General features: G+C 39.0%; 2 protein-coding genes across 2 annotated transcripts in view; one reads left to right on the top strand and one right to left on the bottom strand.

Annotated features, from left to right (window-relative positions):
* Positions 1-1,217: 1,217 nt before the first annotated feature.
* On the top strand, positions 1,218-10,631 carry slc2a12 (solute carrier family 2 member 12). The gene is made up of 6 exons (XM_008397957.1): positions 1,218-1,394; positions 2,134-2,273; positions 6,902-8,197; positions 9,053-9,175; positions 10,202-10,334; positions 10,434-10,631. Exons 2-6 carry the CDS (start codon positions 2,162-2,164, stop codon positions 10,525-10,527), a joined length of 1,758 nt encoding a protein of 585 aa, XP_008396179.1. The 5' UTR covers positions 1,218-1,394; positions 2,134-2,161; the 3' UTR covers positions 10,528-10,631.
* An 872-nt stretch (positions 10,632-11,503) lies between these two features.
* Positions 11,504-17,790, bottom strand: part of tbpl1 (TBP-like 1) — a 7,593-nt gene continuing 1,306 nt past the window's right edge. Inside the window, exons 2-7 of the mRNA XM_008397958.2 lie at positions 16,585-16,800; positions 16,380-16,462; positions 14,243-14,306; positions 13,529-13,632; positions 13,114-13,208; positions 11,504-12,376 (exon numbers count right to left, since the gene is read on the bottom strand). Of these exons, the coding sequence (XP_008396180.1) occupies positions 12,294-12,376; positions 13,114-13,208; positions 13,529-13,632; positions 14,243-14,306; positions 16,380-16,462; positions 16,585-16,719 (564 nt within the window). The 5' untranslated portion in view covers positions 16,720-16,800 and the 3' untranslated portion in view covers positions 11,504-12,293. The remainder of the gene's footprint in view (positions 12,377-13,113; positions 13,209-13,528; positions 13,633-14,242; positions 14,307-16,379; positions 16,463-16,584; positions 16,801-17,790) is intronic.

Genomic DNA, 17,790 nt, shown 5'->3' with positions numbered 1-17,790 from the left:
CAAATGCAGCGTTTCGGACCGCATTAACAGTGACGTAACAAAAACAAATATTAAAGAGATTGAAGTGTAGAATAAGTGACTCCCATGTATTGCACTGCGCAGGTCCAAACACATAAACAAGCCATAAAAACATCCTGTCTACAGGAAGACTCTGCTCTTGCCACTCTCAGCTTGAGGGAAAAAAAATAATAGTATATATATTTTTCTTCCCTCTTTAGCCCAAACCAAACACATGCACTGACATATACTCAGCCAATTTGCATATACTGATAGATCATTCCATTTATGTAGGTGTCAGGAGACTGGAAACATACCAAAGCCAATTTGAAATTGTTTTTGAACAATAAATTTAGGAATATGTTACACTGCATTCAAAGAACTGAGGCTGATAAGATATCTTTGACTTTCTAGTGAAAGATTTAGTAACTTAAGTATGCTGACACAGTAGAGCAGAAACTCTAGCAAGAAGGCCACCCCCAAAATTCTTGTCTATCAGATCATTACGTAACACGTGAACACATTCATACATACAGTCTTTATGTCTTCCATGGGAACAACTTACATCTGATTACAGCTAATGTTATCCACAACCATTACTTGTCATGGGTATTAAGGATATGTAGGCTATTTATCCCCTTAAGAAAAATGTTACCCAGTAGAGTTTCTGTGTCAACATCTCTAGGTTTCAGTTATAATACTTGGAGCATAAGCAATTATCTTGTAAACCTAAATGAGGGGGTCATGCTTTAAATCTCGCAGGTCAGATGATCTGTAGGCATCTCAAGTAGGTCAAACACAATGTCATTCCAGGCATGGGAAAGGCTACATTCTGTCATTTGTGAGACAGCAGGGCAGGTGTGACAACTCAGTCCTGAAACATTCAGGATCTCAGGACTGACAACAGTCATCTGAGTACCTTCGATTAACTGCAGGTGGCAAAATGTTTTTGTTTTCATTCCCTGTATGTGGGAAAAGCAGTATTGGTACAGGTGTATTTTATTGTTGGCTACATATAATGGCTATTTAAAAAAAACCATCTGCTACAATGGGTTGCACAAAGAGATCAAGTTAATGTATCAATTTCACTTTTGCATTTGTTTTCTTACAAACATAATTTCCCATGAACGCTATTAGCGCTTAGATACGCTCCGACCAATAGTAATGCACATTGGGAAATCTTGAGGTCAAACCGACTCTTCCTATTGGTTGAAAAAGACATAAAGGGGTGGGGTTAAGAAAATGCCTCACCATAACAAGAATGAACGCGTGCTCTGACACGAGCTTTACAGGAGTTTGCAGAACTCAGCCCGGTGAGGAGGACCGAGGAAAAAACACCAATGGCCCGACCAGTGCGAGTTTAAACCAACCGCAGTTTTGACAGCTGGGACTTTTAGGTAGGACCCTGTCGCTCTGAATAGCTGTCACAAACCGAAACACTTCTGTCTTCCACTTTTCAAGTTTAACTTAGACATACTGTCCTGTAGCCAAATCTTACATGTGCCTATTTTTTTAGTTTTATTTGAGAGTTAGTGAATAGGTTTGTATTATTAACACGCGAAGAAGGAGGGTCAGCCTCAGTTACAAAAAGCTTAGCTCTGGTTTATTGGCAGTTAGAAGAGTCCAAAAACTTACGCCTGCGCCTGCACTGGTCGTTAAAATAATTAACCCTAACCTTTAAAAAAAAAATAAAAAATCAAAATCAGGAATAGTTAGAAGCGGCTTTGATAAGTTGAAAAATAAATAAAAAAAGAAAATCCTACAGGGCAAGTTGGTACTAGTTTGATATTAAAGCCGTTTATGCAGTCATGATCCTTTTTGTTTTTAAAAAAAGGTGTTGTATGACTTGCACTAGAAAGCAGACGGCAGTAGTTTATTGTTCTTTTGTATCGATCAGCATGCTTACGCTGTATTGACAGAATCCACGTGAGGAACTAGCATCAGCTGTGATATCTGTTTACTTGTCTTGATCAGATTTCTGTTCAAATGTTGCAGAATTTACGTCACATTTCTGTATTAAGGTTTTTTTTAACACTTCTATTAACAAGACACTCTTACGTCTGATGTCGCCCAATTTAAAAGTCTGTTCTTTTGCTTGTTTATTGGAAATTAATACTGATTAATTTTGTCATTCAGACCTAGACATACTCTCTCTTCGTTGATAATGGACCCCAACAATGAGACCAAGAAGACTCGCACTCTGCTGCCAACCCCCACTCACCTACCAGGCAATCATGCTTCTGAAACCCAGAGGCTGACCTCACCCAAAGGACCAGGTAAATACACACACACACACACATACACTAATCATGTCTTAAGCATTTAAAATAATGTATATATTTTTTATTGAATAATAAATGAATGAATTATAATTGAGCTGATAACTCAAGATATCTTGAAGGGATCAGATTTGACACAAACATCCAGCTGTGCAGCAGTAATCTAACTAGGATCTGATGATAAAGAGGTGTAAAAACCAAAAGGTTTTTTAAAGTCTTGCAGAGTGATTCTTGTGCTTTCTACTCATTTTTTAAAAATTATTTATACATGACATTATACAATTTAGCTCTATCAAAGCAAACATGGCAGACATAATCAGTGGAAAACAATAAGAATGATTTTGCAAAACTGATTGCTAAAGGACCTTACACTGAAAAGTTGCTGAAAAGTTGCTGGAAAGTTGCCGTCTCCTGATTTCTCATCAGGTCTTTCTTTCCAAATCCCTAACTGTGGTCTTTTTGTATATAGTGTTATCTATAAACATTTAGATAACATTTTAAGGCATTAATATTCATTATTTATAGTATGCTACATATTTATGAGCTGTTGGTTGGAAAAATAATAGTAGAAAGGGTGCTGATGTGCAAATAAAAACTTTGGAGGAACTTAAAATAATTGTGAGAACTATTATCAAAATAGTTTGAAACTTATTGCGTAAAAGACTGTCTCAAAAGGTTTTATGGTGGAGAATTAATCCTGAATTCTTGCAGTGGGTGTACCTGTTAGTTCAGTGGCGTACTACTGTTCTGCTGCCAATCGTATTAATCCATTGAGCCTTCATGAACACATTTGCGTAATATAAAAATGGTTGAAATGAGAATTAAAGTTTAAGTGTGCCAAAAGCAAAATAAAAAGGAGTTCAGATACAGTGCCTTAAAATAGTACAAATTTCCCTTAATCTTTTTCACGCTACAATCAGAATCCTTTTTTTTGTTGCATTTTATGTGACAGTAAAACAGAAAGAAGAGCGTAAGGGCAAATCCATAACCCTTGGTCTCCCTTGTGTCCAGTCAGCCACAAAGTTTGTGTCACATCTTGTCAACAAGTTTCAAACTGCTTCCGTACCGGGAGAAGAAGAACCTCTCCGAAATGATGAAGTTACATAAAAATGTTACTTAATTAAAAAAAAAAAAAAGAATAACAAATATTTAAAATGTTTCTTCTTCTAGATTGTATTTATATTATTCTGCACTCCCATTAGCTCCGACTAGCTTATCTGTCCCTGCTGGGGAAAAAAAAGAAAAAAAAAAAATCCACAATATGACGCTGCCACCACCATGTTTCATTGTGGGGTTGGTATGTTCAGAGTGAAGTACAATGTTAGTTTTCCAACACTCATGGTGTTTCGAAATAGATTAAAAAGTTGTATTTGGTCTCATCTGACCAGAACTTCCTCTTTCCAGATATTTACAACTCCAAAACAGGAGATCTTATGGTTTTCTTCTTGCCATTTTTCCATAGGACAAATTTAAGGATGCAACTTTAAAAATGGTCTTTTTGACAGATTTTCTTATGGGATCTGTGAATCTTTGCTACTTGACTGATTAGTGTTGTTTTTACCGAGGATGTTTTGTGAGTTGTGCAGCCATGCTGTCCATGTTCAATAGATGAACAGGACTTTATGAAAAAACCCAAAGTTTGGGATGATGGTTTATAGCCTAAACCAACTTTAAACCTTACAACAACTTTACTGCTAGCCTACTTGGTATGCTCTTTAGTCTTCAGGGTGTTATTTGATCATAAATGTTCTGCAATGAACTTCAGTGGCCTTAGCAGCCATACTCCAAGATTAAATGAGTGACTAGTAATTAGAAAAAAACCCTCCTATTGCAGTTGTTTAGATTCATATGACATTTTTCTTTGGTCTATCAGAGGAAAGACCAAAAAAAAAAAAAACACACAGAAACTGTGAAGTGTTTTCTTCCACTTCAGTTACTTCATTTTATGTGTCTAACTTTTAAAATTATTGTAAAATCCAAGATTGTGGTTAGCCTGAGTATGCAAAATATCGAGAGGTGTAAATATTTCACTCCTATCCAGTCTCTCTTCTCCTCCACCCCAATCATCACATCCTGCTCATCCACTCACTTAGCAAACCAAACAGGTAATGCAGTAGATGTTCCCGTTTAAATTAACGTATAAGAGGTGTGAGTTTGCAAATTGGTGATCACTGAACCAAAGACAAAATATTAGCTGCATGTGCAAATTGTCCGTGGTGAGTTCCTCCAAAAATGCTGATTTATGTTGACGCCAAAAGTTGTTTGACTTTTTTCTCACTTTGACCTTTGATGGAGCAGTACAAGCATTTTATACCTAAGATTTTTAAATATTAACTAATCAGACTTATATGAATCAACAAAACCCTCAACATTAGATGTATTTTTAGACCTTTTTATTAACTGTTACTTGTTACTTAAGACGTAATTTTATAATACTGACTGTTTAAACATATCATTTGATTTCATTGGTGCAAAAATTATGTAATAAGACCTACAATATAGGGTTATGTGCATATGTACAGTTACATTTCAATAAAAAAAACATTAAACACTGCTAAATCTATTTTAGAACATGAAGCTTCTGAAACATAGCTATTGTTTCAGAACAATAGCTATGCAAAATACCTTTAGTCAGTATATACTGCTTAGTGTGTAGAAAATTAGAACAATGGATCTTGTGTACAATCGATGAGTCTCACTTTAATGCAAAGTGTAAGTGTGTTTCTGTGTCTCATACATTTTGTTTTTTATTCAGTGAAGTAACTAAATTTCTGGCTATTTGAGTAGCCAAAAATCATTACTCAAATAACAGCAACATTGCTAAATCAAATATTTAGGAATGCGCCAATATAAAAATTTCTTGATTAAACATGCTCAAATTGAAGTCAGGTTTTTCCAAACAGATTTAAGTGTGACTGTGCCTTAAAATATGATATAACGTTACAGATTTTAGGCACCTTATAAGGGTGAAACAATGCTGCAGGTCACTGGAGGCTGGAAGCTTCGTCGTCTTTGCAGCCTCCAAATCTTTCTAGTCTCACGGCAATGATCCCACTTACGTATTAGGTACACACACAGCTGCTCAGAAGATTGCGTTATCATTTCTCCTGTGAACCTCCGACCTGTATTTCCACAAAGTCAGCAGGGTTAAGGCGATATGGTTTGTGGAGATCTAAAGCAAAGAAAGCTTCTTTGTTTTAAGAAAGACCGGATTAAAAAAAAAAAAAAAAACCCAGCAAAATGTGGTTTCATCATAGTCATAGCGCATCCTGAAAAGCAAATGGATTCAATTCAAATCCAATTCAGTTCAAATAAAGTTCAATGAATGCATTCAGATTCTGATCTGGTTACACATAGACCAGTTCAATCAGGTAACAGCAGATACAGTCAGACTTTATGAGTAAGAAACTGTTGACTGATAAAAACCGTTCCTCGTTCAGGAGTTCAAAATTTAGTAGCTTAACGTGACGATGTCAGGTTATCATGTTTCTCTCTGATAATTAACTCCCATAATATCTACAGATTTCATGACTTGTGAAAGGATTTATATTGATTGAGTGCTTTTATAGTTTTCAATGTTGTTTTTTTTTTTTGTTTGTTTGTTTTTTCAATTGGGGATACACCAATGCAGAATTACATCTGTAGTGGAGGAAGAAACATTTTCAAATTTTGAAGATAGAAGAAGATAGCTTTTGTTGAAAGCTCCATTTGCATTTTGATACAGCTCATACTAGAGATAACAAACATGTGGAAGAGGCAGTCTGGGTGGATGAGTAAAAACAATTCTAGCCTGTGTGGCAAAAACTTCACATATGTAGCACAATGCGACTACAGTGAAACGGAGTGGTGACTGCATCATGCCGTGGGGATTTCTTTTCTTTAGCAGGACAGGAGGAGCTGGTCATAGTTGATGAGAAGACAGATGGAGCTGGACAGCTCTGGTAAAAAAAAAAAAAAAAAGCTTTTAAAATCTGGAAAAGGCATGACACTGTGGTAGAGGTTCATCTTCCAGTAGAAAAATTACCGTAGACATTTCAACCAGCGCTAGAAAGCTTTGGTTGACATCAAAGCACACTTATGTGTTAAAATGGCTTAGTCAAAGTTCAGACCTACATCCAATTTTTAAACTGTGGACAGACTACATGATTTGTTTTTCCAGACACTCTTTGACTACTCTGACCATAGCAGTCATGTTGTTGTTTTTTTCCCCATACTGTTCAGACCATGTTTGTAGAATTAGTTTAGATAAATGTGTGAGAACTTACTAAATGACACAAAACATGTCAAGATTTTCAAAGCTAAACTGTCCCAAACAACAGGGACAGCTGTTTCTTTATTATCATGGTTTTCTGACATGAAATTATAATCTTTGTAATCAAAGATTACAAAGATTATAATCTTTGTAATCTCAGTTTGATGAGTTTCTACTCGTCAAACTGCACTTTGATGTGTAGAAGTTTCTTTGCTCCTGTTCAAGCAGCAGTTCCTGCAAGATCAGCACATGAAAAATGTTACAACTTAGGTCCTAAAAATACTGGGACCAGGAATAGGAGACCGGTATTTCACTAAACCCCGCTGTCCGATCCCTCTGACAACTCCTCTCTTTTCCCCGTTTCTTCCTTCAGGCTGCAGCTGGCTGGTGGTGATTGCAGCCGTGTCCGCCTCACTGAGCGGCTTAATGCTGGGCTATGAAATGGGCCTGACCTCTGGGGTCCTGCTGCAGCTGCGGAGCGTCCTCTCTCTCTCCTGCCGAGAACAAGAACTTCTGGTGAGCTCCCAGCTGCTCGGAGCTCTTCTCGTCTGTCTGGCAGGGGGCCCCCTTCTGGATCGCTACGGCCGCCGCTGCTCTCTGCTCCTGAGCGCCGCCCTGGTGGTCGGAGGGACTATCGTGCTCGTCGCTTTGACTTCTCTCGTAGCTCTCACGCTGGGCCGCGTGGTGGTCGGAATGGGGACGTCTCTGTCGGGAACCGCAGCGTGCCTGTACATTGCAGAGATCTCGCCGAGGGAGCGGAGGGGCCTGCTGGTCACCCTGTACGAGCTGATGCTGGTCGTAGGGGTGATGCTGGGCTTCAGCTGCAGCTACGCCTTCACTACTACGCCGCGCGGCTGGGCGTACACATTTGGACTTGTGATTCCTCCTGCACTGCTCCAGATGGGCGCACTCTTCTTCCTCCCTCCTAGTCCTCGCTTCCTTGTGACTCAGGGCAAAGTGGAGCAGGCGAGAGCGGTGCTGGCGAGGATGAGGGGCAGAGCTAAGGAAGACGTGGCAGACGAGCTGAGGGACATCCAGGTTGGACTGAAGGAAGAATCCGAACACAGTTTCTGGGAGCTGTTCAGTTCCAGGGCAAACCTGCGGTCACGGTTGGTTACGGGCATGGCCTTAGTGTTTCTCCAGCAGGCCACTGGGCAGCCCAACGTCCTCTCCTACGCCTCGCCGCTCCTCCGCAGCGTCGGCTTCGACAGTGACGATGCCGCAACCTTGGCCTCCACGGGTTTCGGAGTGGTCAAGGTAGTGGCCACGATCCCCGCCGTGCTGCTGGTCGACCGCGTGGGGACCAAGCTCTTCCTGTGCGTGGGCGCGATCGCAATGGGAACGTCTCTGGCTGCGCTCGGTACTCTGACTCTGCAAAGCCACACTCACCTAACAAGCCTGTGTAAAAGTCAGACTTTAGCGAACCACACAGATTCACCGTGGGATTTAAACGGAACCTCAGTAGAACTGGACAGCAGTGAGATTTTTTCCACTCAGCTCCCCAGCCACTGGAGCGCTGAGGAGGCACAAAGGACTGACGCCGAGACCGACAGGTCTTGGGGCTTGGATTCAGAAAAAACTCATGTAGAACTATCTTCCTCGTTAAAGTGGGCATCTCTGATTAGCTTGCTGGTGTACGTGGCTGCCTTCTCGATTAGCCTCGGACCCAGTAAGTGTCTGTTCATTGCTCTTTTTTTTGTTTATGTCCTCTACAAAGCATAAAAACAAAGTCACTGAAATATTAAGATATTTGTTATTTCCAAGCTTATTCATTATCACCATCAGTAAACCAGGTCTTTCAAATGTAATTATGCATTTTTAGAGTTTTATTGCAATTTGTCATGTTGCAACCCCTATCTTTAATGCATTTTATGTATTTTATCTCATAGACAGACACAACGTAGTGCACTTTCAATATTTGCTCCAGCAAAAATCTGAAAAGTGTGCATTTGCCTCCATCTCCCTTCAAATGAATACTTTGCAGAATTACCACTACAAAGTCTTTATGGCATAACTCTAAAATGTTTGGCATTGGGTACGTGTTTAGGGTGATGCGAACATAGCGTTTTACAATCCCACAGCATGATACTGACACCACCATGTCTCTCGGGGAGATGTATAGTTTTAACTTTCCATCTCATAAATCTTTTGCATTAGACTAGAAAGTTCAGAAACATCAGTAAAATTAAGGGTGCAAGGGGTATGAACACTTTTGCACAAACTGTGCTTTTATTAACTGGCTGATAAATGCTGAACAGGCTGAATTTTCTCCTTGGGTTTTCTCATCCCAGTAAATGATCTTTATGAGTTTAAAGACAGCTGTAAATTAGCGCATTGCACAACCGAGAGCAAAGTACAAGAGTTACAGTAAGAGTTGAACAGTAATTAGGATTAGGTAAATTATGTAATAGATAGCAACAGAGCTCCCCTGATAATGCAACATGAACCCTGACTACGAAGTTTCCACTAATTATCCTTTTTTTTTTTTTTTTTTAAATGCGTCTTCCTTGTGTTCCCTTCTCAGTGGTCTACGTGGTTCTCAGTGAGATCTTCCCCATGGGAGTCAGAGGCAGGGCCGTGTCGGTCGTGTCGGCAGTGAACTGGGCCACAAACCTGCTCATTTCCATGACTTTTCTCACCATCACAGGTTTGGATGTTAGCGACTGTGGAGCTTTGTAATGTTTAGGTTGCACAAATTTTATTAGTAACCATAAAGCTGGACAAACAGATCACCACTGGTTATACAAACAACTTTCCTGCACAGTAATTGCTAGCAAACAATTGATTTACACACAACACAACTTTAATCTTTGACCTTTGCCTCAGGGAAGGGGAAAAATAGATTATTGCATGCAAGATCTGCAAAATCTCTGATTTCAAATCAGACTGCTCCATCCTAACCTTTATTAGCTACCTCTGCTACCTCTGAAATGAAGGATAACCTTGTTCTAATCTTTAAACAAAAATATACCAGGGACGTTGATTTTTCAATTTAGGAAAAAGTTAGGACACTCTAGACCTTAAGAGATAATGTTACCCCCGTTTGGTGGAAATAACTGTATTACGATCTTTTTTGTATCCATCTACCAGACTATGAGATCAGTCTGAGGAAAATTTGCCCCACTTCTCACTTTCAGCTCTGAGATTTTGAGGTGTTTTTTGCAGCCCATTTTAAGGGTGTAGTCACCCCCCCCCCCCGACACATTTGGGCTGCCCGCTTTACACAAACCAGTTTGTTTCCCCAGCTGGTCTGAACCTTTTGTGCAGGTGTGAATACACTCAAGCGAACCCAGGTGCGGATCAAACGGCACACTTTCTGAGGTGGTCTCAGTTCGCTTCCAAACAATTTCTTGCTCAGTTTGCTTCTAAGTGTTATTACAGACAGGCTACAAGCCAAAGCAACTACAGCAAATATACTGTAGATTTCACAAACCACCTCTGCTGGCCATTATGGTAAAAATGAGCTCTTTCGGTGTTGCTAATGCTACTAAAACATGATCTGGCGTTTTCTACTGAATGAGCTCCTTGTCTCATTCAACTTGCAGCCGAATTTGCAGACGGAGTTCTAAAATTAAAATCCTATCGTCTGCATTTCATATCAGTAGAGGGGAAAGCAAACCTGTGGTGACATACGTATCATGCATGTCTTGTATGGTTTTTTTTTTTTCTCCAGAAAAGATCGGCGTTCCCAATGTAATGTTTCTATACTCCGGTATGAGTTTTGTCCTGCTGGTTTTCGTCATCCTTTGCGTTCCTCAGACCAAAGGCCGGACACTGGAGGAGATATCAAAAGAGCTGGCAAGCAAGTAAGTGACAAACATGCTCATATTCTCTAAAAGGTTTATTTGTAAGCTAAAACTAGTAAAAACCCTTGTTTTCTGTTTCTGCTTTCCCTGAATTACCAGGAAGAACTTTGAGGTAAACCTCTTCAGACAGGCGCAGCCTCAGGAGACCCTGATCAGAAGGAGCCCGTCCACAGAGTGTCCCGCAAAAATCTAACACCGTTTTTTTTTTTTTTCTCCTGCTGTAACCGGAGACATTATCAAAAACAAAACAATGCCTTGAAAATATAGACCAGATCTTGGTCCCATCTGTTTATCCCAGCAGTGTTGGCTAGTCCACGTTATAAAATGCAGTTATTTGACTTTTGTCGCGATCAGATCAGAAACGGAAAGAAACCAAAAAGTGGAGAAAATGCATATTTTTCACTTCTTTTTTTTTTTTTCATTTATATTTTTTTTTGCCAAAATGTGAGGAAAAAAACAGAATAGCTGTAGATTTTTTTCTATTTAGACAAATTTTCAAAGCAAACATCAGTCAAGTTGGACACATTTATGGTTAAAATGTGTGCCGTTTGTAGTATTAAACCTTTGTATTTACGGATTTGGATATTCAAACCAGTTCTGCCGGTTTTAACAGTGGAGTAATACATTCTTATTTTATTATGGCAACAGAAATTTGAATTATTTTTGGTTGGGAGGTAATGCTAGGTTAACATCTACAACTACTAGTATTAGGAGTCTGGTGGGTGACTGTTTTGTATAGAACCTTTTTAGAGCAATTTTTAATAGAACATGTAATATGAACACTAATATTTTTAAAGTCAAATCTAAAGTCTCTTGAGAACTCTTTCTAGAATAATTTCTGGAGAACAAAAAACTGTAGCTCTCCACATTCAGTCAGAAAACACAACTACAGAATACACTAAAGTGTCTTGCTTGAAACCAATTAAAACCAGGAAAAAAAACAGCAGTTGTTTAATAGCCTTTTTATTTTTATACAGAATACAAAAGTTTTAAGTGTCACAATTTTTTTTACTCGCCACTTGTTCAGAAAGTACTCAATCACACATAAAAGCAAGTTTCATTTCAACATCTTAATAGGAGATGCATACATACAATATAAGTGATGCCTCAGTGATGCAAAACTTAAAGCATTCAGATGTTATACAACCAGGAAAACACTGCTTTCTGTCTGGATCTTTTTTTTTTTTTAAATGCCACTTCAGTGCTGCCTTTATTGTATTTCACTGTAAAAACTCGTGAATGGAGTAAATCGTCTCGACAAGTGTTACTGCTGCCAAACATTTGTCCACAGGGTGGCTGCTGATGTTATGAGTTATGTACTGTTTCATATCAACTGACTTCTTTATTCCTGAATAATAAAATGATGGCTTTGAATTTTAATGAACCAAGTGAAAACCTGCAGTAAAATTCACATTTAAAAACATGTAAGAGATAGTTTACGCTAGTGCACTATCCAACATATGAGAATAAATATATACAAGTTTAGCAGGAGAGTGAAATTGTGAGGAAAGGACACAAAGTAACGCCTGTTCGTTTTTTGAACAAAGGGCAGAGAATCAAACAACGCTGCAAGGGAAATCAACATGAAGAAGGATGCGTTTTGTTTACATTCCTAATTGTTGTCTGAATCTGTTAGCTTAAAAAAATGTTACAACATGGGGTGGACATCTCATCTCTGTCTACAAATGGACGGAGATTCTTAAGAAAAAAAAAAAAAAAAAGGACTCGCTGTATATGCGGCTGAAAACGACAACTTTGCGATGATCAACACTGTCGAGCGTTTTTCCATGCAAAAAAAGACACCCAAAGCAACGATCTTCATTCAACTCCAATAAATAGGATTCTAACATCCGAGTCCAATCAGTCGGGTGGTTTCGACATTTCTTTCTGTTGTAGCATCTATCCAAGGATAAGGTGCTTCCTGATGATTCCCCTGGATCCTCTCTGTTCTGTTTTGCTTTATTTGCAGCGGGGTTTCTGACACTCATACAGTAGTGGGTAGATGTACTCCACTGCTGAGGCCACGCTCTGCACATTTGGTCCTAAATATGAGGGGAGTCAGAAATATGTGACGACATTGAAGCATGTTCAGAGAGCAACAAGATACAAAAACAAAAAAAGTTTAGTTTATTTAGACGATAATGGATTAAAGCTGATTAGGAAAAACAAATGCTCAACAGAAAATGTGAATATTACATAAAAAATGTTTTAATATAGAAAGTTTGGCCAACTGATCTCATCACTTCTTCATATGTGATAGATTTATCATATCGGTTAGGTCAGAATGGAGAAAAGCTCAATTAAATATCCTTCTGATTGAGGGATTTGACATTTCGTTATTAGCTACGGCTAAAGCCGTGTGAGCAGCTGCCAAGCCCTGGTAGAACTGAAATGAGCATTTCTAAAGAGCTTATTTTGCAGTCCACTGTGTCTACTGTGGAGACAGTGTACCAAAAGGAAGCGGTTGGGGCGAAACCATCAATCATCACTAAAATAAATCAAGTTTTCAGTAATCTAATTTTTTGAGGCACCTAAAATTTCTGTCAGTTTACCAGTGTGGATGACTCAGAATATAGCAACTTGTATATCAATACAGTATATTTAATATATTAAAAACGTATTCATAAACTTCTGGTAACAGGCTGTAAAAGTGTATCACAACACAACCTCAGTCCCTTAAGCTTGTGTGCCCTCTAGCTGTAGATAAAGGAGGGCAAGAAAGGTAGGTGTGTGTGTGTGTATGTGTGTGTGTGTATGCGTGGTCATGTGAGTAACATACCTGTCACTGTGAGGCTGCCAGTAGAAAACACTTGGACAGTAGCCTTCAGATTTTTGATTCGATAAGTAGCAGCAGGATGGAGTTCAGGTTCATAACTGGCAAACAGAGAAATAAACTTTTATCACACAGAAGAAATTAGAAGCATTGACGTACTTCGTAGTGCAAAATACAGCCACTAGAGGGCATCATTTACCAACAAACATTTTAAAATAATCCAAACAAATGACTTTGTTATGAAAAAGGGCCAAATCACTATTAATGTCAAGGATTGGTTGCTTAGAGGCAGCATTTTCATCTGGTGAACTAAATCTGGGAAAGTTTAGACTGAACTGTAGAGTCGAACTCTGCAGGCAATATTTCATTTGTACGGTCTACCTACAAAATAACAGTGGCCTCGTAATAGTGGATGTGTTACCTGGCAATGGGCCGGTTGTTCTTTGTGAAGTCTACAAGATGTACTGCAAACGGCATGGAGCACACAGCGAGCACGTTCACAACTTTGAACGCCGAAAACCTCACCTGCACCGACGAGCACATATGAATGCATTTACAGATGAAAATGAAATGTCAGGCACATAATTTTCATGTATAATAGGTTAGAACAAATGTCAACCAAATGTAAGTATACAAAACTTGGCAATCAAGAGATCTGGAACAATAAAGGAGTGGACATTTTATGGACAAGTATTTGTGCTGTAGAGTAAAAATCATTCCCACTCATATGAAGCTGAATCAACAGCTAGACAAGAACTTGTTTTCTGAGTTGGTACATTCAGTATGACACATAACCTGTTTGACGCAAATGATAAGGAAAAAGACAAATCATCATGATAGTCCTCAGTCAGTTGATGCATGTGTTTATTTCAGATTACGGTTAAGTGCTTTGCTTCCTGAGAGAGGGCAAATGGACTCTCAAATTGACTAGAGGACTGACGATAGGGCAAATAATGGAAAATACAAACCACAAACTTGCACATGCTGTCTGATAACCGGCTCAGCATCAGCAGAACATTACACTTTAAAGCTTAACAATACAGTTAGAAAGCAAAGCTATCATCCTCTCATTACTAGCATGACTTCCATAAAGGCTTCACTGTGTCTGTGTGTGTAGTAAAAGGCAGGTTCTCACCTTAAAGCCCAGTTTCTGCAGACAGCGAGCTAACCTCCGAGCGCCCAACTTTGCCTCTTCCTCACTAAATTAGAAAGCAGAAATTATGAGTTTTTAGAATGCGTAAAACACAAAACAGCATATATGTACAGCACTTTGAAAGAACTAATGTTATCAGCTTTCCAATGCTGACACAAGAAATCATTAAGATACCAACAATGTCTGTACCTTAAAGATAAGGAAATGCTTGACTTTGGGTGTAAAGCAGTTACACCTGATAAAAATGAGGTATGGGCCAGTATGAAATCCTCACCGTATTAAAACTGAGCAAATATTACAGTATCTATACACTCACAAAAAAGTAGCATGATGTAATTTATTTTATTTACAACAGAGGAGCAACACTTGATCCTTTTGTGGGGAAAATAGTGGAAATTGTGGCTAACCTGTGTGTTGATACTGGAAACAGACTAATGAATAGTTACAAAAGAATTCAATTCTGAACACAACAATCCATAACCTGTAAGTTTTATATACAGGTCATTCTCAAAAAATTAGCATATTGTGATAATCCCATTGAATATCATTACATTAGCATAATGTAATGATAAAAATTAAACTGTCATATATTTTAGATTCATTGCACATCAACTGAAATATGTCAGGTCTTTTATTGTTTTAATACAGATGATTTTGGCATACAGCTCATGAAAACCCAAAATCCCCGTCTCAAAAAATTAGCATATCATGAAAAGGTTCTCTGAACGAGCTGAATCTGAATCATCTGAATCAACAAAGTAACTCTAAACACCTGCAAAAGATTCCTGAGGCTTTTAAAAACTCCCAGCCTGGTTCATAACTCAAAACCGCAATCATGGGTAAGACTGCTGACCTGACTGCTGTCCAGAAGGYCATCAYTGACRCYCTCAAGCAAGAGGGTAAGACACAGAAAGACATTTCTGAACGAATAGGCTGTTCCCAGAGTGTTGTATCAAGGCACCTCAGTGGGAAGGAAGAAGTGTGGCAGAAAACGCTGCACAATGAGAAGAGGTGACCAGACTCTGAGGAAGATTGTGGGGAAAGGCCGATTCCAGACCTTGAGGGACCTGAGGAAGCAGTGGACTGAATCTGGAGTAGAAACATCCAGAGCCACCATGCTCAGGCGTGTGCAGGAAATGGGCTACAGGTGCTGCATTCCCCAGGTCAAAGGTCAAGCCACTTTTGAACCAAAAACAGCGCAGCAGAAGCGCCTGACCTGGGCTACAGAGAAGCAGCACTGGACTGTTGCTCAGTGGTTCAAAGTACTTTTTTCGGATGAAAGCAAATTTTGCATGTCATTCGGAAATCAAGGTTCCAGAGTCTGGAGGAAGACTGRGGAGAAGGAAATGCCAAAATGCCATAAGTCCAGTGTTAAGTACCCACAGTCAGTGATGGTCTGGGGAGCCATGTCAGCTGCTGGTGTTGGTCCACTGTGTTTTATCAAGGGCAGGGTCAATGCAGCAGCTATCAGGAGATTTTGGAGCACTTCATGCTCCATCTGCTGAAAAACTTCATGGAGATGAAGATTTAATTTTTCAGCACGACCTGACACCTGCTCACAGAGCCAAAACCACTGGTATTACTGACCATGGTGTTACTGTGCTCAATTTTCCTGCCAACTCTCCTGACCTGAACCCCATAGAGAATCTGTGGGATATTGTGAAGAGAAAGTTGAGAGATGCAAGACCCAACACTCTGGATGAGCTTACAGCCGTCATCGCAGCATCCTGGGCCTCCATAACATCTCAGCAGTGCCACAGGCTGGTTGCCTCCATGCCACGCCGCACTGACGGCTGCAAAAGGGTTCCTGACCAAGTATTGAGTGCATAACTGAACATAATTATTTGAAGGTTGGCTTTTTGGTATTAAAACACATTTATTTTATTGGTCGGATGAAATATGCTAATWTTTTGARACAGGRATTTTGGGTTTTCATGAGCTGTATGCCAAAATCATCAGTATTAAAACAATAAAAGACCTGAAATATTTCAGTTGGTGTGCAATGAATCTAAAATATATGACAGTTTAAATTTTATCATTACATTATGGAAAATAATGATCTTTATCACAATATTCTAATTTTTTGAGAAGTACCTGTATATATATCAGAACTACTGACCTTGTTGCTCCAGTGCAGATTATTTTCCCTGAGGACCAAATTGAAGCGGTTATCATTGGTTTACGGAGTTTCATCAGCACTTTCTGAAAACAAAGATATGACAAGCATTCAGTGATCCAGAATGGCGCATTTTCCAGTCCTTTCTAACTTGGAAGACGCGTTTCCCCTCTGAGCTCAAAGGAAACGAGGCGCAAGTTTCACTTACCCCGACTTCAGGCTTGTAGATGACATTGGTTCCTTCTAAAGCAATCTTGCGCAAGTTGAGGTGACACCTGGTCCTGAACGTGGCCACCACATTTGTAACAATGATGTCGAGTGCTTCATCGTTGTTGGAATCCATGGAGAACTGTGCAGAGGACCGCTGTGGCTTTTTATTCACTCTTTCCTCACCATAACGTCAAGAAGTGTTGAGGAGAAGAGGCTAAAGACAACAACAACAACAACAAAAAAAGAGGTTTTCTGAAAAGCTCTTGTATTTGAGCTGGGAAAAAACAAACAAACAAAAAAAACATCTTCCATATTGAACGTTTATTATTTGTCTTAATGAGAGCTTTTACAAAAATATTCCACATTTAAATCCAACATTTGTGAGATAGTCTTAGAGCTTTACTCATTCACAAGAGAGTATAGAGAAAGAGGTGGCCAAGTTGGAAGCATTAAAGTCTGTCACTCTGAAACAAACTCAATAATTGTCTAATAAGTCAAACATGAAACATACCTATACACATAACCAAGTAGTATTTCGATTAATTTACCCTATGCACCATTTAGTCTTTACTCACTTTTATCACTGTATTTTGATAAACATTTTTTTCCCATTGAATTCCTAAAACAAAATGAATCATGGGATTCATTTGCGCTGTAAGACTTTAACCAACAGAGACGACATTATGGGCTGCCATGCATAACACACTTCTTTCCGTTCATCAATAATACACCCATCTAACAGTCCATACACCTCAGTCATCCGTCTATGTATCCACTACACAGTCATCAATCAATAATACTCATCTATCTACCCGCAATATATTCCAGCATCCAAAATTATCCACCAATCAATCACTTATCCACTTACTTCCTTCACATCTACCTATTCATCTCTGATGCACATCCATCTGTAACACTTACCATCTATTCGGCACATATACATCAAACAATTTTTGTCAATAATCTACCAATCCACATCAATCCACTACCATCATCGCATGTCACAAATCCACCTATCATTAATACTTATATTCATCTACCCATAACATACTCATAACAAACATTCATCAGTCATTCACTCATCTACACATCCACCCATTATTGAGTACACTTTTATTTTCATCCATTAATCACACGCACATCCATTCGTTCATCTAGTTATTGATGTTTTGTTTTGTTACTTTGTTACATGAAGATATATATA

Source organism: Poecilia reticulata, linkage group LG21 (genome assembly GCF_000633615.1).
Source record: "Poecilia reticulata strain Guanapo linkage group LG21, Guppy_female_1.0+MT, whole genome shotgun sequence".
Taxonomy (NCBI): Eukaryota; Metazoa; Chordata; class Actinopteri; order Cyprinodontiformes; family Poeciliidae; genus Poecilia; species Poecilia reticulata.
The sequence above is the reverse complement of the archived record's forward strand: the minus strand, read 5'-3'. Positions and strand labels throughout refer to the sequence as shown.

Coding starts and splice junctions, on each gene's coding strand:
- slc2a12 (XM_008397957.1), top strand. CDS start 2,162: ATGGACCCCAACAATGAGACCAAGAAGACTCGCACTCTGCTGCCAACC. Junction 8,198..9,052: donor CTCGATTAGCCTCGGACCCA/GTAAGTGTCTGT, acceptor TTCCCTTCTCAG/TGGTCTACGTGGTTCTCAGT. Junction 9,176..10,201: donor GACTTTTCTCACCATCACAG/GTTTGGATGTTA, acceptor TTTTTTCTCCAG/AAAAGATCGGCGTTCCCAAT.